We start from the raw sequence: 21,194 nt of genomic DNA, 5'->3' as shown, positions 1-21,194 counted from the left end.
TGGGTTTGTGTGGGTTTTGGTAGCGGAGTGGCCTCTGTGAGAAGCTGCCAGAAGCTTCCCGTGAGAGAGCCAGTATCAGCCAATGCCTGACAGAGCCAGTGCCAGCAGGCGCCAAGACGGACCCACCACTGGCCAAGGCTCAGCCTGTGGGTGATGGTGGTAGCGCCTCTGGGGTAACAGATTTAAGAAGGGTATTGGAGAGGGGGAAACTCTGTGAGAGGAATTGCAGCTGGAGAGAAGAGTGAGAACATGAGAGAGACAGAACTCTGCAGCCATCAGGGTCAGTGAAGGAGGGGAAAAGGTTCCAGGTGCTGGAGCAGAGATTCCTGTGCAGGCCATCGTGAAGACCCTGGTGAGACAAGGCTGTCCCCCTGCAGCCCATGGAGGTTAACAGTGAAGCAGACATCCACCCGTAGCCTGTGGAGGACCCCATGCCAGAGAAGGTAGATGTGCCTGAAGGAAGCTGTGACCCCGTGGGAAGCCTGCCCTGGAGCAGGTTTGCTGGCAGGACCTGTGACCCCACAGGGGACCTGTGCTGGAGTTCTCCATTCCTGAAGGACTGCACCCCATGCATGGGATCCTACACTGGAGAAGTTCATGCAGAACTGCAGCCTGTGGGAAGGATACGTGTTGGAGAAGTTCGTAGAATAGTGTCTCCCGTGGGAGGGACCCCATACTGAAGCAGAGGAAGAGAGTGAGGAGTCCTCCCCCTGAGGAGGAAGGAGCAGCAGAGACAATGTGTGATGAACTGACTGCAGCCTCCATTCCCCATCCTGGCTATGCTGCTGAAGGAGGGGAGATAGAGAATCTGGGAGTAAAGTTGAACCTGGAAAGAGGAAGGGGTTGGAGGCTGGATGTGTTAATACTTGGTTTTATTTCTCTTTATCCTATTCTGATTTGACTGGCAACAAATTAGATTAATTTTCCCCTCAAGTTGAGTCTGGTTTTGCCCATGACAGTAATTGCTAAGTGATCTCTCCCTGTCCTCATCATGACGCACAAGCCTTTTGTTATATTCTCCCCCTTGTCCAGCTGAGGAGGGGAGTGGTGGAGTGGCTTTGGTGGGCACCTGGCATCCAGCCAGGGTAAACCTACAATAGAATAACCATTAGGTGTTCTTTCCTGATACCCCATCATCCTGTTCCATTTCATCCAAAAGGAATGCAGTTTCTGTGCCCTGAGATTGTTCTCAGATCTACAGTGTGATAGGCAGTAATGAAATTGACTGGGAGTTTTGCTTTAAAAATTTGCTCTTGATCCAAATTAGAGAGTCAGTTTAGATACAGCCTTTGAGGCCAGCAGAGAAAGGTCAGATTATGCAGGCACCTTTCTTGTGTATTTTGCCAGTCTTCTCACAGAAAAGCAACTTGGATCTCAAAAGACTAGAAATTGTTTTAAAGTAATATGAGTTACGAATATAATATTTAAGTGGAAAAGTAGTGCTGTTGAGAATGGAAAATCTTACTTTAGTCTCTCTTGTGCTGTTTTGTTTCTGAATGTGTTAAACTACTACTGTGTTTTATTTTGAAGGGAGTGGGTATGTGTCAGTACTGAAGCAACCTAATATTCGTGTCATTTATTAATCTTAAAGTGCTTGTGAGGTTTCTGGTGGGATCATTAATAGTTTTATCTCACACTGTGAAACTGTTACTGAAATATGTAACCAACGCATCATGTGCTGTAAAAATAGCTAGGAGCCAGGACTTCAGGGCATCTACTAGTCTATCCATCTTCATAAATGGTTACAAAATGCATTAGTATTCCTCTGGATTTGTTAAGTGGTATTTAAAAAATTAACAAATAATGGACTAGAGATAGCTGAATTTATGTCTGGACTCAAGAATAAGACATGATTATGCCATCAGGGAGCCCAGAGGCTATATAATACTTTATATAGTAGCTTTTTTATTTAAAAAAATTGATTTTAAAATTATTTTTTGTAATCCTGGCCTTCTCTGAGGAATGAGAGGCTGGTAGTTCAGCTTGGTCAATTGGCTCTTGGGTTGCCCTATGGTGCTGCAGCAGTGCTTAGTGCTACATGCTGCATCTTGTTCTTCATTATTGTTTGTTCTCTCTTCCCTCTGGAAAGCTTGTTGTGCAAGATCTTGGGAAACAGAGGTCTGAGAAAAACGTCCCAAAGCTGCTTTATAGTGTTTTACATCAACCAGTTGTAGGCACTGTAAAACTTCTTGCTCTCTTGTTACCTTCAGTGTGTTTCTGTAGGATGGACTTTGGTTTTGATGCTGGAGTTCTACAGTGATAAGAACAGAGGTGTGGAAAACAGACTTTTTTTGGTCATATGTTTAAAACTGAAGCTGAAATTCCAACAAAAATCCAGAATAGAGAAAATAATTATATTTAAGTTTGCCTTTATTTTATAGTGAAATAAGTTTGCACATCATCATTGGCAAAGAAGACAAGTGGGGAAAATGGTACTTGTGTACTGACTTCTTGATTTAGTAGTTTTGCTAAAGCCACCAGGAAAACTTGGTTTTTCTTTCAGATGTTTCTAATCCCTATACCAGCCTTTATTTAAGCTTTGAATTAAAAAATGATGAATTCTCTTCCATCTCTTCTCTTTCCTAGGATGAGGCAAGTATTTTAAAAGAGCAGCTTCGAAAAGCTGAAGATCAGATTCAGGCTAGCAAACAAGAAGCTGTTTTAATGTCAAAGGAGCTGAGTGATGCAGTAAATGTGCGGGATAAGACAATGGCAGATCTTCACAGTGCACGTCTGGAAAATGAAAAATTTAAAAAGCAACTTGCTGAAGCTTTAGCTGAACTAATAAAAATCACGACTTTGAAAAATGAACAGGTAAATTGTCAGTATTTAGTATTGAAGTCTATCTGTATTTATAAAATCTGTATTTATAAAATCTGTCAGAGCTGGCTTTACTGAAGATGGGGAATAAAAATAGGTTTCTGGATGATTAGTGCAAATAATTACCAAATTCTCTTTCAGCGTTCAATATACTACCTTAAATCAAGTGCATGTTACCTGATTTGGAGGTTTAGTAAGAAAGGAGATTTCTGCTATTACTCACATCTACTTCTACCCACATTATTTTCACGGAATAATGCAGTATTTATCTGTGTTATTTTGAATCCTGTCCCTGTCTTAATTCTGTCAAGTGAGCCACAATAGCATTAAAAATTCATTCAAATAAGAAAATTTATTGGTGGAAACTTGGATTGTTTTATAATGTTCTTTCCTCATCAATAGATTCTCTCTGAATTCTTAGAAATCCTTCCAGTATTTGTGATCCAAATTGATTTGCTTTAAGTACTTACAAGTATAAAAATATTAATGTAATGGAAACTGTCTTGACCTTAGTCTTGGATAATAATATAGTGAGCAAATATATGTTTCATCATTTTGATTTAAGGGAGCTTTATACTGGGTCTTCTGTGACTGCAACTGTACTGGATTAATTTGCTACTAAGATTACTGTAATGGTGTAACTGTTTGAAGAAAATATATTGAGCTGAACAGCAATTAAAATAGTACTGTAAATAAAAAATGAATGTTACAACACCCAAAAGAAATATTTAAAATATCAAAGAATTGCATGTTTTTTCCCTAAGAGTTTCAGTTGTATACAATGTGTTTTGAAATGCATCATGAAAGAAGTAGCAAATCATGTGAATGACTCAAGTTACCAGAAAATATCTGACCATGTCCTGTGTCTAGTTGCCAGATGTGGTTTGTGTAGCTTGTGTGTCAGTGTTGTGGCTCAATGGAACCACTCCCAGGTGAAATACAGTGAGTGTGAGGGAATACAGTTGTGGACTGTGCACTTTTGCTGCGTGGCCATACTTGTCTATAGGATAGCTGGAACACCCCCTGGAAGGTGTTCAGACTTTTCCTGTATGTTCAGGCTTTAGATACACATTAATCAGCCCATAAAATAAGAATCTCCTTTACCTGCCTCTGGTATTATACCAGTGACTGTTTGCATCCCACAGTGTGTCCTGCTTGGAATGAAGTTCAGCACAGATTCTGCCTCTCTCTGTGCTCTACTGCTTGCTCTATTCCTTTCCTTCCCACAAAGAAAATAGGAGCTTCAGTACTTACATGGAGCATTATGCTTTTTTAATTGAAAAAAGGCTTTTTGGGAAATAGTGGTATTTGAACAAAAGGGAGAACAATTTCTTCTTTTTTTTAAAGGAAGCTTCAAATGCAGTGGAGCAGGAACTGCGCAGAGAAGTTGAAGATCTGAAGCTTCGCCTACAAATGGCTGCTGACCATTACAAGGAAAAATTCAAAGAATGTCAAAAACTTCAAAAACAAGTAAACAAGTTTACAGAACAGGCAGTAAGTAGAATGGGATAAATTGCACTTGCTTTTTTGGTAGCATTTCATCAACAATTTAATTTCATTCTGTGAAAACTAATGCTTTTGAAAAGGATTAAAATGTGTGGTAAGCAGTGACTCTACCATTTTCTTTCACAAACCTAAATTACGTCTATGATTCTTTTTAGATAGTTGTCCAAACCAAGCAAAGAATTTATAGTAGCTGATGTTATGTACAAGCCTGATAGACTTCGGATGAACCTATAAGCATTACACTGTTCAAGGAAGAATTTGAAACTGAAGCTGGGAAAATCCATAATTACTGCCCCTATCCAGTACCACCACAAAAAAGCCCAACAAAAAACCCCAAGCCCAAAAGCGGGGGAAATAGAGAACTTGAAGTAGGATTTAAAGGCGAAGTGGGAAAGAAGTTTCCGCAACACAGTATGGAGTTGTATTCCATACGTATTTTGTAATCTTACCACTCTTCCAAGATCTGTTTCATAAATAAATGAATCTTTTTCAGTGATGATACAAGTCTTAGGCCACCTAGTAACTGAACCTGTCAGCCATTTTTAAACATATTTGAGAGCAGAGTTCTTCAGAATTTTGTAAAAATTGGAGTTGGAGAGGAGCTCGAAGAGGGAAAAGGCCTATGTGCAATGGCAAGATGTGCAAATATGAATTCTTAAGAAAACCAGACTTAAGTATTTCTCTTATCCACAGAACATTGCATAAAAAAGTCATCTTTTCATCCAGAAGGTCAGTGGTGAATGAGGTGTCATATCAGAACATCTATGGCTTTTCCTTAAAAATCTTCCACATCTTTGGCAATGTTGTACATCTTACAGCAAACACCAGATTTCATTGCTTTCACTCCAGAAGTCCAGCAGACATTCCTAAAACAGACTCTATTTTTCTAATGGAGTATTAGAATTAATTAATTTAAATGTAACTGATTCTCTAGAAAATGAGATTTTTCTAATAATTTGCTTAGAAATTACTCTTTCTAGGGAAAAAGACCTTCATCAAGTAAGGTGATAAAAATCATAGTCTGAAGCAATTTCAGTGTTAGTACAATTAAACGTTTTTGCATATTTATTATTACCTACTGTTTAAATGAGCAGTTCTATCTAGTCCAATTTTGGAGCAAATGATAGTGCAAGATACATTACTTTGTGCTTTGGCTTTCATTTAATCAAGTACCAAAACAAAATTTCTTTTCACAAAGAAAACTGCAGGGCATCAACAGAAACTGACAGATGCATCTAACATTGAGACAGCTACTGCCGTCCTTACAGACAAAAAGTTGTCTGCATCTCCAGGTACCAACAATTTAAATTTTGTCTGTCTTTATAAGCCTGAAAGTGTTGTCTATGTGAAGTAGTCACTAATAGTATTTTTAGTATAAAGTAAGTGGACTTGTTCTGTTTAATTAAAGCATTAATTAGAGATGTGAAGACTGATCTAAATATTTTGTCTCTTACCAAGTGGTAACATTAATAAATAAATTCATGTATCAATTTAGTTGCTATTTACTAATGTCAGTAGAACTGAACTCTTGAATTTCTGCTTTATGGTTAACAGAGATGGTTTTGCCAAGCTAATAAACAGTTTATTAAAAAAACCTTACTCAAATTTTCAAATTGAGTATAATAGCACAGTAATTTTGCAGTCAAGTTATGATGACTATCCACTATAACATTCTACTGTAAAATCAAATCAGCTGAAAAGTTCTGATTATGTGATTGGAAGGTCAAGTCAGCTGACTATTTTCATGAATTATAGGCAGTAGTGGTTTATTAGAAAATGTTTATAATTATTGTGAACCATTAAGTTACTGCAAAAATAATATTCTCAAACTTCAATATGTAATAGGTTAAAACTAAAGAAGAAACCCTTCACTATGAGGCTGGTGAGGCATTGGAACAGGCTTCCCAAAGGAGTTATGAATGCCCCATGCCTTGGGGTGCTCAAGGCCAGGTTGGATGGAGCTCTGAGCAACCTGGTCTAGTGGAAGGTGTCCCTGCCCATGGCAGGGGGATTGGAGCTAGAGGGTCTTTAAGGTCCCTTCCAACCCAAACCATTTTGTGATTTTTTTATTCAGTTTAAATTGATAAATGCCCATAAATGCTGAATAGTTTTCTCTGTGTTACTTTATAATTGACAGATTCTTGTTATATGTAAAGACCATCAGGTGTAATTTCTGTTGGTTTCCTCCTGTCTATGGTAAATACAAGTGTTTCTTAAAACATACAATCCCAGCAAGCTCAGCGATAGTGTGTGATGTAGTAGTTTGCTGAGGTACTTCACGTTTTTATGTGAGAATAGAATATTTAGAATGATAGCACACATATTCTGGTGTTTACTTGGTTTTCTTTCTTGGGAGAGTACTACATGTGTGTGTATTTATGTTCATCTTCAGCATGTGACAGAACTGAACACAGATGTGCCACTATGGTTGCTGATCTTACATAGCACATAATGCTGATTGCTTCTGGTTTGGATAACATGGAGCGCTCTGTTTTTGATGCACTCTCAAATCTGGGCTGTCATCTCTTATACAAACTTTATTTATGGAACAAAAAAAATCAATGTTCTTGTTTTTTCTTCAATGTTCACAGTTAGCCCCATTTCATCTGACATAGTTTCGGAATCCGTGGTAAAGGAGCAAGTGCGTGAAATGAATAAAGAGATTGCTGAGAAAACAGAGAAGTATAAGAAATGCAAGCAAATGTTGGCTGTAAGTAAACAGCTGCTTCGGAAAGCTGAACAAAAAGTAGCTTTAGGTGCTAAGCCTTAAAAACACAAGGCCTACCCAGCTGAGTTGCCTTCATTTTTTGTGTGATACACTCTGATTATGGTAGAAGTCTTAACATTAGAAAACACTCTTTTGTTCAGTCAGCTCTTGACTATGTACGGTTTTAGAGGGTTCAGATAAGGAAGACCAAGATACAGTAAAACAAATGTGCACATGCTTGAGGTTTTAAATACTTTTCTGTTCTTACATTAAGTGTAATTGCTTTTATAAATCAAGTACAGCAGGTTGCTGTAAGCCAGCTGATGTTTGGTACAAGTGTGGCAGTGTTGATCTGGTACGCTGTCCGAAGCGTAGCAACTTCCCCTACCTGCCTGTCATGGCTTTTGCAGTGCTTTCACACCTGAGTGGGTGCTGCCAACTAGCTTGGGCTCAGTCACACATAAAGGTGTTTATTTGGTTGTCTCGACCAAAGTTGGCACTGGTAGTGCTGTAGCCACAGTAGTGATGCTCTTTAAATATTAGTACCTGTCAGTCATAACTTGACTTTAATTTAACCAGTTTGGATGTGTGGATGATGATGGAGTATTACATCAGTGGCACTGGTGTAAAGCTGACAACAGTTTAAGAAATCCTTTCTGAGTGTTGTCTTGTCTGTCTTAATTTTGTTTCTTTTATTTATCACAGTGATACTATTCTAATAGTTTTTCCAGGATGTAATAACTGTCCTATAATTCTGCTCATAACCCTGTCCATGGAGAGCCTGCACTGGCTTCTGCTGGCTGTTTATTCCATAGTGATTTTTGAAGAAAGCTTTGCCTTTGACCTTCTGTATGAAAGATACTTAGGTTATAAAAATCACTTGAGGAAAAGTTTTGTATTGAAGTGAGATACTTGAAAGAATAATCATTGTTAGTAGTATTAGGGTACAAAGAAACTTGAAGCTGTTAAACTAAAGAGGAATATCAGCTTGTTGAAAACTCAAGGAAAGAAATGCCTCTTGAACATCATTTATGCAGTGTTCTGTGGTCCTGACCTCTTCAAAGTCTTGAGTCAGGCTTGGAGAAGCCATTTGTAAATGATCTCGTTTCAAAAGAATGGAGTTTAACACAGTGACATTGTTGGGGGTGGGAGGGAAAATCTCTTAAGATTGTAAATATTTCATGCCATGGTATAAACTGCTTTAGGATGAGAAGATGAAATGCAGTGTTTATGCTGATGAACTAGCTAAACTGGAGCTGAAGTGGAAAGAACAAGTGAAAATCAACGAGGGTATAAAATTACAGCTGGCAGCAATGGAGGATCAGTATAAAGTAAGTTACAGGTTTTGTTTATGACAGTGACTCGTTACGTGTTCTTAACATGGTTGCTTATTTCTGATGGTTCAAGTAATGAAGAGCTTTAATAGGGAAAGTGCACTAAATATATTTTTGCTGTAAATAGAAATTCTGCACTTGAAGAAACAATACAGTCTTGTAATGCTTCTTTTAAAGTAAGAGAGGTTTGCTAAGATCTACTACCAGCTGGCTATCAGTCTTTTAATACTGTGGATTTAGACAAACCCCTAAGTGATGTAATCTTGTATTATGGGAAAAAAGGGCAAGGGATTTCTAATTTCCTGCTGTTTGCTGTAATACTAACAGGAAGATTGATTGGTGTGTTTGTCTAAAATCTTCATACTGCATATTGCATTACTAGTATAGTAATGTCTAATGCATTTTATCTGAAGTCAGTAGAGAGGAGTGATCCATTGTTTTTAAAATCATGCAAGAATTTAATTTGGAGAACCTCAGGTATAGTCTTGGTAGAGTGACATTCACCAGAAAGTCAAGCGTAATGGGCAGCTTTAGCTTACAAGGGGCCTTAATCTTTGAGGTTATGTGATAGTAATGCTTATGTTGAATTAGCTTCTTAGGTCAGTAGGGGTGAGATAAGAGCAACAAATGTCCAATGAGACTAGCTTTTCTGCTGGTTCTCAGTCTAATGGTGATAATGCAGTTGACTCTGTCAACTCTGTTGCCTCTGTCAACAACCTCTGCCTGTTTTTGCCCATTGTGATGAAAAATGATTAAACTGAACTGTGACTGTATTGATTCTACTAGGACCCCCTTTTTATTGGTAATTACAGCAATTTTTCTTTATAAAATCCTGAATTACTCTACAGTTTATTTTAGCACTCCATAGGCCATCTTTTTCCGACACTTTCTGAAGCTCTAATTTCAATTTTATAAAATGCATGACTCTTTCCAGTTTATTTTACTAATTAGCAGTGATCAGTTGCCATGCATAATTTAATGTGAAAAAAGTTTAACTTCTCAACAGCAGATGTAACAAATAATTGGTTCAACAATTGAAAGCATTTTGCTGACAATTAGAAAATTACTATCTTTCAGGAGGGTGCAGGTGGTAGAGAAAAAGTGAGTTTTTCTTCCCAGTCAGGAGATTTTGCTCCATTGACCTAAACTAGGAGAAGGAATTTCGGAACTGAAAAAAAAATGATAAAGCAGTTATGCCAAGCCTTGAGTTTAGATATTAGAAAAACAGGGGAAGGGGCAGTCTTTAAAGGAACCAGAATACAAATAAAATAGTCCTTTGTAGAGAGAGAGATTATTTAAATCATCATTTTGAAGGCAGGAAGAATTGTGTAATGTGTCAGTTGCACCTCCTCCCAGAGCACCCAATAGAGACACAAGGTAGATGTTTGTGAAACAAATTTAATGTCTTTGAGGCAGGAGTAGCTTTTGGTTCTTTCAAGTTCTGTGGTGGGACAGAAACAATGCCAGGAGATTTCTTCAAAAACAATGAGATGAGGCTTGCAAACCTTCCGGTGTGTCTGGGCAGTGGTGCCCCTCCTGCCATTGGTGGCACTGATACTACTCCTCATTTCTAACATAGAATTTTATACCATTCCACAACTGTTTACTGAAAACTGGCAAGAAAAGGCTGCTAGTGTACTGCTGTTGTCCAGCAGATAAAACTTCATGAGAGTTGTTGGGTTGGAGTTTTAGTAGCACTACGTGTTGCATGTAACTGTAGTAGACAAAACTGTTTTCATCTGAAAGATTAAGTTAATCAGGAACTTTGTTTTCACAATGTAACATGCAGGGAAATAGTTTCCATTCACTAATGCAAGAATCTTAATCTTCTTTTCATATAGATTCAGCTGGCAGAAAAAGAGAGACGAATAAAGGACCTGGCATCACAGTTGGAACTCTTGACCAGTGAGAAGGTATTGTCAAAAATTTTGGAATATTAATGCTAATGTAGAAGTACCTCTGATGTATTATATGGCAATTAATCAAAGCTAGGTTTTACTGAAAAGTGAAATAATAAAGTGTCTTTATTACGTTCAGATAGTACTGCATGATACTGTGCAAAGTTAGGATTTTTCTTTGAAACTTTATTTGATAACTTTACAATTCCAGTATAGATACAATTCCAGAAAAGATACTTAGTAAAATCAGGCATTTTAATACTGAGAAACCGAAACAAAACTAAACTTTCAGATTAAGCTAGTTAATTTTTTGGGTGAAATTCTCGATTGTCAAATAGTTGGTATTTAATTTATCTTCTTTTTAAACCAAGGATATAATTTTTAATAGATCTCTCAAATTTTTCTAGTTCAAAAGAAATCAAATTAAAATTTGAGTTTTGGTGAGGCTAGTTTAGGTGGAGGGAGTAATTTTAAACACCACACATAAGAACAACTACTGTAATAATAATAATAATGTATGAAGCTTATAAAATTTTTAAACTTTGTCTACCAAATTTATAGATATTTACATTACATACAGAAGAATCAAAGTGCCTTGCTAGACTGGAATCACGATTTAATAGTTTATCATTATCAGTGCTTGTTTATAAATGTCACCAAGCATAGCTTGCTAAAAATGTTCATTTGCTGTCTCTTCAAAACTATAAAACTACAAAATCACTTTTTTTCCTATTTTATTTACATACTTAGATAGCCTTTGATATTTTTCTAGGTGTTTTTTTTAATGAGTCTCTACCCTTGCTGTCCAACTTCTGGCTAAGGCTATTTTGCAGTACCTCTTTACCCTCAGGTTTATTTACATTCTGTTTTAATTGTACGTAATATGAAAATTAAAGTAGTAATGCTACTGCCTCTTGTTTTGAACTGCTTCTGTATTCCAGAAGAAGTCAGTTTTAAAAAGGAAAATCTTAGATTTCATTGCTAATTAATTGTTCCTGCTTTGTATTGAGTAAAGATGAATTACTTAGATTTTACACACGCACTAAAACATGCAATCCTAGTTTTTTAATCCTACCTGTTTTAATCACATGTTCCTTTCAGTTTATAAATCTAAAGTAACACTGGCACAGCTTTATATTGTATCTAGAGGAGGGATGCCATCCACTATATGAGGTCTTTTTGCATTTGAGTAGTGTTTTGTTTTCAGGGTAGTTATTGATTTTTGCATTTTTCTCTTCAAGAGGTTAATCTGAAGTTCACCTGTTTGCAAGAAAAAAATATTAAATTGTTCCTTTTAGTAGCAGACTTTTTATTTCTTATGGAGTTGAACTGGTAATTGAAGCTTTGGTTTTACGTTTCAATTTAAAGTCTTTTGGGGAAAAGATACACTTCAGTCTTTGAGGGTTTTATTAACATCAGCAAATATTAAACATGAACCCAGAGAACCCAGAAGAAAATACTAATCAGAAAGAACATTATTGGAAAGCATGTCTCCCTTAACAGTCCCTATTTTTTAATTATTGTTTTCATATTTACGTCTCAGAATTTTTTGCTTGGTTCTGAATTTAAATGGCATATGTCTTTTGATAGTCTTGGCATACTGCTCTCTATCCCTTAACCCACTTTGTTGAGTGGAATTATGAGAAAGATTTTTATTGGGATAAGTTACAGCTGGTGCATTGACCACACTTAAGTCACTTTAATTAGTGTCTTTTAACATATATACTGGCTTAGAGTTTTAATGGTTTCTAAGTTATAAAACCCCTTTATAGTTTGTAATTACTATCATAAGTATGGTTGATATGTAAGAATCTAGAATTTTAAGTATATTAATCTTTTGAAGAGTTCTGAGCATTTTCGATACAAATATTTGCTGTTAAATATCAGAAGGGATCCAGTGCTATGTATTTACTAGTTCTCTAAGAGTCTGCCACTCAGGGATTCATGTGGAATTATGTCAAGTATGTACCAAGATGTGCTCCACATACTAAAATGCTACATTCTTGAATGGTATGGTATGATATGAAAAAAAGAATTATTTTATTTTTAATTGTAACTTAAAAAAATTTTTCTCACTGCGTATTATCTTCAGTTGTTATTGTTAATCTACCCATTTTTACTGATTGAGCTAATTTATCTTCATTGTAAAAAAATGCAGATACTTGAAAAACATGGCAGTTCTGTTTATGTAATTAGAACTAACTGACAACAAACCAAGAAAAAATAGTGTCTCTTTAAAAGATCTTTGTATTTTCTTTTCTTCATTGACTGTTTTTGGTGTTTTGGTATACTTGGCATAAGATCAAAATGAAATGACAGTAGGAAGGTTAGCAATTTTTTCTTTTAAAAACATGTTTCATAAACATTTCAAATTTTGCTAGGGCTCCATAGGTTAATTACATTTCGAACTCTGCATAATTTAGGAACTTGGCAGGACACCAGGAGATCAAGCTGGAAGGATGATGGAAGGACAGACTTCACAGCAGACATTACATTTTCGCAACCCATATTCAGAGGAAAATGGACCGGTTCCTGCAGTGCCAAGCAGACTACCAGTATTGCAATATGGAAACCCTTATGCAATTCAGGAAAGAAGAGGTAAGTAAATTTCACACTCCCCCAATATAATTTCTCTCTCGCTGTTTCAAAAGCAATGCTTCATTTTATTCAGGTTAAGTACCAACAGCCTTCAGACTGGTTTACAGAGCCTTTTCTGACTGATGAACATCAGTAAAGGGCCTTTATTTTATGATGAGAGTCAGTAAGGTAAATAAAGTTTTAAACACCTCTGGAGGAAGCTGATTCTCTCCTATTGTTTTATATAATCTAAACCGAAAATGTGTTTAACTCTTGATTTTTAAAGGTAAGGTAGCACATTTGTAATCTCAAAATACAAACTACTGAACGAAGATGTCCTAATTAATTTTTCTTCAGATGGAGCAGATGGTGCTTTTAATCCTGATGAGATCCAAAGACCACCTGTTAGAAGTTCCTTTTGGGAGCTAGAAGACAATGTCGTGTGTAGCCAGCCTTCACGCAATCTCAGTCGGCCTGATGGTTTAGAAGATCCTGAGGATGGCAATGCAAGTTACTTTTCTTATTATTTATTTTCTTTTATACATTTACTGATGAGTTACCAAGAGTTTCACATAGGTTTTCCATATCTGATAGGCCTGATTTATTGTTATGTAAATTTGCAATTGATTTTTCTTTTCCCTGAAACATTTTTTGGTGAATTTTGCTTGCTTTTAAGGAGAAAACCCTGCATATCTATTGATGTTAATATACTTGTTCCCCTAATCTCTTGAGTTACTGTCAGCTTGTTTTGGTATTAGGACACTAGCTTCTTAATCTTTTTAAGTATTAAAGTAAAAAAACCCCAAGTAATCTCAACTCATGATTTTTCTCTCCTGTGTGGTAGAATGAGAGCTCAAAATGTAGCCACATCTCACTCATTTTATAATAGCAATGTAGGAACTTAAGTGGAACAGAACAAATAAAAATATAAAGGATTCAGATACCAGTATTTTCAGTTAAATGCTAACTGTAAATTGGTATCCTACTAGATACATTATTCTAATATATTAATCTTTCATTCTGTCTTCTGCAAATGTGCATTTATTAATTTCCATTTTGAATGCTTTTTGCTGTTGGACATGTATTTGGAAGAGCTTAATTGACTTGTTACCTAAAGCTGATTAAACTGAAAGGGATACAATTCCACTGATTTTTTTTTTTTTTTTTTTTTTTTTTGGGCTTTGTATGTTTCAAGTTTCTGGTTAGCTTTTCTTTTTAGTACAGTTAACTTGCACATTCTGGTATAAAAAAATGGCTTCTGTAATAAATTGGACTGTACGTCTTCATTTGAACAGGAACAGACCTATTACTCTTCTTTATTCCAAGTACTCTTGCACCTTCAAAAATATTAAACAAGAAATACCTTTCTGCAAAGTATTGTGCTCTTTGCAAGTACAATGGTATCATGACCTGTTTCTCATTTAGTCTAGTTTGCCACATTTAATTGCTATTAACCTTTGCAGAAACTGATCAGTGTTCAGACAGGCATGATTTTAGCCCTGGTGCTCAGCACCTATAATGGAGAAAAATGTATTTCTCCCTCCTGCCTTTTGCTCCCAATGTCCATTACTGTGAATAATTAGAAAACCTGTCAGAGATTTTGCAGCCTGTTCAAGATCTCAAATGTGAGCTTAATGCTGTCCCCACCTTTACTTCACATTTTGCATATTTAATCTGATCATTCTTGACGTAGCTCTTACATCTGACACGCTCTTCTCTTCTTTAGTCATCTGCTGCAGTTTAATTAGCAGGGTGTTCTCTCTGATCTATGTCCTTTGCCCTCTTGCAAACCCAAGAGAAACAGTGCTAGAGTCTTGTGCTCGTTTGCAGAGACAGCTTGGATTTTTGTAATGAGGTGGAATATAACGGGCTTAAATAAAGTTCAGCTTGAGAAAAGGTGCCTTTAAATCAAATAACTTGTATCTTTATTTTTTATTTGCAGTTGAGAATCAGTTGCTTGCTCCTCACCCAGATAGACTTTATGTATAGTGTACAAATTTATATGGAAATGAGAAGCTGCAGGAATCTTTCTAGGGAGACTTAGTAATATGCCAAAGACAAAACAGTTCTGAGGCAGGATGTAAATAAATAACCTGGGAAAACTTCCACATACGTAGGCGATTCATTATAAAGAAGAGTCTGTCATTTGTGCAGAAGAAACAGCAAATATAAAATGATAAATATGAAGAGATTACCACTTCTTGGACTGTTTTTAAAATAAGCTATTTAAGATGTAGTTCTCTGCATTTTTTCAATCAGCAGCATGCAGAGCCTTCTGCTGGAGGAGGATTCCCTCCCAGAAGAAGAGGATTGGTGGGCTTGCTGCTTTGTTTGAAATACTACTGTTGTATGGACTTCTGCTGTCCTCCTGTCCTCATTCCTATTTACTACACATTATATTAGTTTAAGAAATAAAGGGTGTTGTAGTCACTTCCACCTCTTTATGGCTAAAAGATCTGTTACCTTAGATAAATAAAGGAGACATGTTCATCATCAGAGGTAAACCACTACCAAAACAGCCATGAAGTGGTGGAAGTGACTACAACACCCTTAATTTCTCAAACTAATACAACACAAGATATTCAAATCCCTCGGAATTTTTGTGCTGTTGTGTTCCAATTTGGTTTCTCCCAAAATTTGGTTCCTTAGAAACAGGCACTTCCACATGTTTGGTTGACATAAGAACCCATTAGTTTTGTATGACTGGGAAGACTTTACAGGATTCTTGCACCTTTGACTTTAGGAACTTGGAGGCCAATTAAACAGTGATTTCTGAGAGGGATAAACTGATCTGTGTTAGTAGTGCCAGCTGAACACGTGCACAGTGGTGATTTTGTGTGGAGTGGCTGACTTGCCACAAGTTCCTGCCATCATCTACTCAACACTAACTTTCCATTTCTTATGCTGCTGTAATTGACCAAGATGGAATTGTTGGCAGCAAAGAATTCCTAGCAGTAAGGGAGAGATCCATAAACAAAATGTATATATATGTATATATTTTATATATATAAAACTAAAGTATGAGTTTTAGCAGTGTAGTCCTGATTACAGTTGGCAGCAAGCCCAGAATAACCATCCTGAGACTATTAAACAATGTTTTAGTCACAGTAAATATGTGGGGGATGGAGAATATAACTCTTGGCAACTGAGCACCGGGTCAGGATATTTTTTCAGATGACTCCAAAATGGCCTTTCTTCTAGCAAAAACCCCCACAATGCATTATTTGCATGATCTGACCCTGGCAGCCAATTACTGTCTTTTGTATAGGGAGGACATAAAAGGAGCAATTGGTATCCAGGTGTCTCTTGGGAGAGCAGACTGCTTGCAGAGAGGTTGAGAGGCCTAGAGGAATGAGTTTGATTTCACTCCTACAGCAGAACTGAATCACAGAAATAAAATGGATGTGCCCTTATTCCCAGTGTACCCACACTGCACGTCAGCCCTGTGTCTGTTCGTGTGTTGTTTAAGGCCTTGGATGGGTTCCTTACTGCTGCATGTTAAAATGATCTGTAGCACTTGGGGATGGGACTGTTCAAGTCTGTGGTTTTGTACTGTGTCACATAGCTTTCTAATTTCTGTTTGACAATCCTGGAACTGCGTACAGTTGTAATTATGAAAGCAGTACTTGAGACAGAATTGGTTGGTTTTGGTACAGCTAATCGAGTTGCACTTCATGTCTGGCTTCCCTTCTTCCTCTAGTGGCAAACCCCCTTTTTTTACCATGCTTTAGTGTATAATACTGTATTTATCTTTATGATTCACTTAATCTAAGGAACTCATTGTGGCAGTTTTTTAAAGAGCCAGAGTTACAGTCCAGTGATGATAGTTAAGTCATGATGTTAAAGGCATCCTGTATAATTTATTCACCTAATTATTCAGGCTTCTGAGTTTAGGAGGCCTGGCACTTGTTATGCCAGAGGACCACAGTGCCAGCCTGTGGGTACATGGTACCAGTCTCTTTTCATAAGAACCTGAGGCCGTGTACCCACTGTGTTACTTCACTGCAGGACACTGTAGAGGTCTCAGACTAAGAATGTGCAGCCATGTCCATGTCCCTGATCTTCAGTATGGACTGCAAGAAAGGTGGCCTTGGATCTACATGAAGGGCAGATGAAACTCTCTCAAGTTATGGGTGTGGGCTTTCATTGAAATAACTTGGATGACTCAACCACATAGTCTTGAAGTAAGCTGATGCCTTTGCTTAAAATACAGCATAGGCAGAGCCACTGAGGGCTGGTGTCCCAGCAGTTGTTGTCCAACTCTCTGTAAAGCAGCTTCAACTACCACCTCATTTTGTCTTTTGAGCTGTCAAGGATGGTTCTTTCCACCAGGGGAGAGTGATGGGTGTTTAAATGTCAGGTTGAAAAGCTCATGTAACTTCATTTATAAGAATAAAGAATGGATTGCTGGATGGTACTGGGCACTAAGTGGCAGTGAACCACTGAAACATGATGATCCGTCCTCCCCCCATAAAGTGCTCTGTTTTACATGGAACACTTAGGAGTTTTGTCCATCAGTAATGACAGAAATAGACAGCTGTTGGAGTCCAATACAATGTCACCTTCTCTGTTTTCCAGAGGTTCCGAGTTACCCCAGAGCACTGCGTGAGAATTTTTAGTTCTGGGTGACTGTATAGTGTTTACTGTAACTTGTAATTAGAATAGCTGGGAAGTCCTCTCAGACTAAGATAAAGTTCTCATGGTTCCTGTTTGACCATGCCTTGGTTACACAGTAATCTCTGTAACATCTCTGTGAGGTCAGCTCAACACAGAGACATTTGCATTCTTCTTGTGTGGGTTAGGCATCCCAGAAGGTTAAGAACTGATCTCTGAGACTTGGCCAAGAGCAAAAGTACACTGAAGAGACAAATGTTCCGTATCTTAACAGGGTAATATCAGTACATACTTAGTATTGACATTCTTGTGCAGGGCCTGGGTCAGAAGCTGCTGTAAGGAACACACAGTATGAATTTCACAATTACGGGAACTGGGCCACGAGAAAGCTGTAGCCGTAGGACATTCCAAAGGCTTTACATGTGCTTGCCTTCTGTTGAAGAGAGTTCTGCAGGGCAGCCATGTAGGACAGTGCAGGTGCACTTGTGCAGAGGAAGGCATTGTTGTCTTTTTCAGATGTTTCTCAAAAAGGAACGAGGAATGTTTTATTTGTATGTGGTGGGTACTACACTTGCCAGAAGCTGAAAGAGAGGGCGAAAGATATAAACAATTTTATCTTATCAAGTGACCAGCAGTAAGACAAATGGCTTTAAAAAAAAAGGGAGGAGAGGGAGAGGGGTTATACTGAAGAAATTAACTTAAGTGTTAATTTGGCCAGTGTTTGTAGTTGAACTGTTTTATTGATGGAAGATGCATATTAATTTTCTTGCTTAAGTCCTGGTGTGTGTCAGTCTGGTATTCAGCGAATTTGTTGTGGTTTTGGCATTATATAAGCTGTAGCACTGTAGCTCAAGAGTACTTTAAATACTTTTTCTTTCTTAATACATCCATCCTATCTCTCTCGTGGCAAAAGGAACAACTGATGTTTTAAAACTCATATGCCCTTTTTACTGCAGGTGCAAACAGGTTAGACTGCAAGATTATGTTTGTTTCCAGCATCTGTCATAGCAGGCCCCACTGCCTGCTTAATGGAAATGTTAAATGGTTGAAACTAAACAGGTGTTGTCAGAAGAAGAATACTGAGGAAATTTTCCCATCCTTCCCTGTTTCCATTAATGCTTCATAAGGGGTTACATAAAGTACGTGAGCATAAAACAAATATTTTTCCATATGCATATGAGTTACCTGTATAAAACATACAGTACGGGTGCTGTTATATGTGCTCCTTCACACGTCCTTTTTTGTAGATCAGCTAAATAATTCCTTACTCTTGCTTGTAGGGCATCTTTGAGATAAAAAGGAAAATGAGGTAGGAGTTGGAGTTCTAAAAATCTTGGAATGTACTTGTATTTCCACCTTGAAGTTACTCCATTTTGTGCTGTATTATCGAATTGCAGAATAGAGCCAAGATGCACAAAAGTAAAACTTGTGCTGCACAAATTACGGAGTGAACATAAATTTCATCTGGGTTTGTTTGGTAACAAAAATGCATATTGAGGAGAAAAAAAAGCTGTTTATAGGGGTTATTCTTTAAAATACTTTCTCTTTTCAACAGGATGATGACAACACCGTACCTTCTGCTCCTGATCCTCCAAGTCTTCTCTTGCGTGAGCGGGGCACAGGTTTCTGCTTTGATTCCAGGTAGATGTTATCTTTTATTGGTCTTTGAGGGCATGGAGAGGTTTCTGTAGAACTAGTCAAGGGGGGGGGGGTGGAGGTGAAAAGCTGCCAAGCATTTTCAATGGATGTTTGGTTTACAATTAACTGGCAGAGAATATGCCGTGAGACTGGGCAGGGTGTTCGTGCTATTCCTTACATTGATGGAATTTGGACAATTTTTTAGTAAATGAATGAATAACTTTTGTTTTTTCTCCTCTCTTGCCAACCTAATTGTGAACCTAAGTTTAGAGCTTTTATAAAGTGTTATGTTTGCTAAGAGCAAGCATTTATGAGCAGAGAGAGTGGTTTCCCATGAAACTGTTTGGCCATTAAGGCATTCAATAGATTTGTGTTCAGTGGTAGCTGGAATAAGGTCAAAATTATGTTGCTTTTAAAATGCCAGGTTCTTTTGGAATTTGTGTGTAAAACTGCTCTGACTGTATTGAGTGCTTTGGCAAAAACATTTAAATGAACTGGATGATACTTAGATACAAAGTCCACTCAAATTTAAGTTGGTAGTAAAGTTCTTAATGTTGGTGGCAGCAGGACCCTGCTTTTAGTTTGCATTAACAGAATAAGTAGAAATAAACTGTTCCCTTTTTTTCTCTCTCCGTCTCCTCGTGAAGCTTTGACGTGCACAAGAAATGCCCTCTCTGTGACGTGGTGTTTCCCCCGAACTACGACCAGAGCAAGTTTGAGGAGCACGTTGAGAGCCACTGGAAGGTGTGTCCCATGTGCAGCGAGCAGTTCCCACCTGACTACGACCAGCAAGGCTTTGAGAGGCACGTCCAGACGCACTTTGATCAGAACGTATTAAATTTTGATTAAATACTTTGTTTTGCAGTGTAGCTTAAAACCCCACCACTATGAGTAGTCCACCTCCGGAACAAAAGCAGTGCAGCTTTCTGTAACAGTGCAAACTTCTGATTAAAAGCTCATGTACTCTAATGGGAGCCGTGGCTCTAAGCTGCTATGGGGTTCTTTTCTCTCTCTGCCTGACATTGTACTAAGGAGACCCACAGCCTCCCACCTTGTTGTGTATGTAGCTATTTATTCCCCTACTTAGTGGAATTTCTTCCCCTACTTAGTGGAATGCCTAAGGACACAGGAATGACTGGGCCTCAGAAAAAATGAGACTGGCTTCATGGTGTTCTTCAGCTACACTTAAAAAAGGTCACCAAAACACCTGTGGTTTCTCTTGACATTGACAACTGAGGCACAGTTAAAAATGTAATAAGCAGGTGTTTCTCCTAGCAAATCCATGTAGTTTTTCTCTGAGTAACACTTAAATTGGAAAGTTACATTACTTACCCTATGAAAATATAGTTTTCTAGTACATTTCTGAGATGTAGATGCATGTACTGTGAGATTCCAGGCTTGCAACAAAAGGAATGGCAAATACTTCAGTTTCACAACTAGAATGTTTGCCTTAAGGGGTAACGTTAAATGAGGTACGTTATACTTTAAGGCAGTGGTTTTGAGTTGAAAGAAACTGCTGTGCTTAAATGCCTAAAAGTAATTGTTTAAAAAAGTCACTGCCATTATGTTGCCGTTTTATTCAGTAGAAAATATTGTTCTATTTTCTCAACAGTGGATTGTGTTCCTTCTGGCTTTTAAAACCTTTTGCGTTTTAACTTTATGTATTTCTTTCCAGTAAGTAAAAACGTGTGTATATCTAAACATTTTATATTTACTTTAACTGTATTAAGTAAATTTGCTTCCCACTTGTTGTACAGTAGTCTTGTTACATTAAAAGCAGAATTATTCATGGAGTCAGTGGTCTATTTTTCCTGCTGCCCATTTTGAAATTAAACAGAACGTAGATTTTACTTAGGAGTGAATATGACTCAGCATTGTATGACAGAGAAGGGGCTGGTTGTTCCTCACATCTATTTATGTTCTTTCTTTGAGAGGGAGACTCTGGGATTAAGGCTTGGAGTAGCTTCTGTTGTCTGCAGTTCTCTCATGATATCCGGTTAATGCAGGAGTTACTAAAAACTGCATGACATGGAGGAATTGCTGTGTTCTGGGCAGCAGCAACTCATCAGTGCTCGTGTGCCAGTTGCAGTCTAAAGAGGG

At 37.5% G+C, this 21,194-nt stretch overlaps 1 protein-coding gene across 5 annotated transcripts in view; it reads left to right on the top strand.

Annotated features, from left to right (window-relative positions):
- The window catches only part of TAX1BP1 (Tax1 binding protein 1), a 56,032-nt gene extending 35,145 nt beyond the window's left edge, over positions 1–20,887 (top strand). For 4 of the 5 annotated variants that reach the window (XM_048302794.1, XM_048302813.1, XM_048302800.1 and 1 more), the window contains 10 exons: positions 2,587–2,814; positions 4,168–4,314; positions 5,525–5,618; positions 6,918–7,036; positions 8,239–8,364; positions 10,209–10,280; positions 12,689–12,863; positions 13,200–13,348; positions 19,012–19,097; positions 19,742–20,887. In XM_048302794.1, coding sequence (XP_048158751.1) covers positions 2,587–2,814; positions 4,168–4,314; positions 5,525–5,618; positions 6,918–7,036; positions 8,239–8,364; positions 10,209–10,280; positions 12,689–12,863; positions 13,200–13,348; positions 19,012–19,097; positions 19,742–19,943 — 1,398 coding nt within the window. In that variant the 3' untranslated portion in view covers positions 19,944–20,887. The remainder of the gene's footprint in view (positions 1–2,586; positions 2,815–4,167; positions 4,315–5,524; positions 5,619–6,917; positions 7,037–8,238; positions 8,365–10,208; positions 10,281–12,688; positions 12,864–13,199; positions 13,349–19,011; positions 19,098–19,741) is intronic. The other variant, XM_048302823.1, reaches the window with a different exon arrangement.
- Positions 20,888–21,194: the final 307 nt, after the last annotated feature.

This window comes from Corvus hawaiiensis, chromosome 1, assembly GCF_020740725.1.
Source record: "Corvus hawaiiensis isolate bCorHaw1 chromosome 1, bCorHaw1.pri.cur, whole genome shotgun sequence".
NCBI classification, from domain to species: Eukaryota; Metazoa; Chordata; class Aves; order Passeriformes; family Corvidae; genus Corvus; species Corvus hawaiiensis.
The sequence above is the reverse complement of the archived record's forward strand: the minus strand, read 5'-3'. Positions and strand labels throughout refer to the sequence as shown.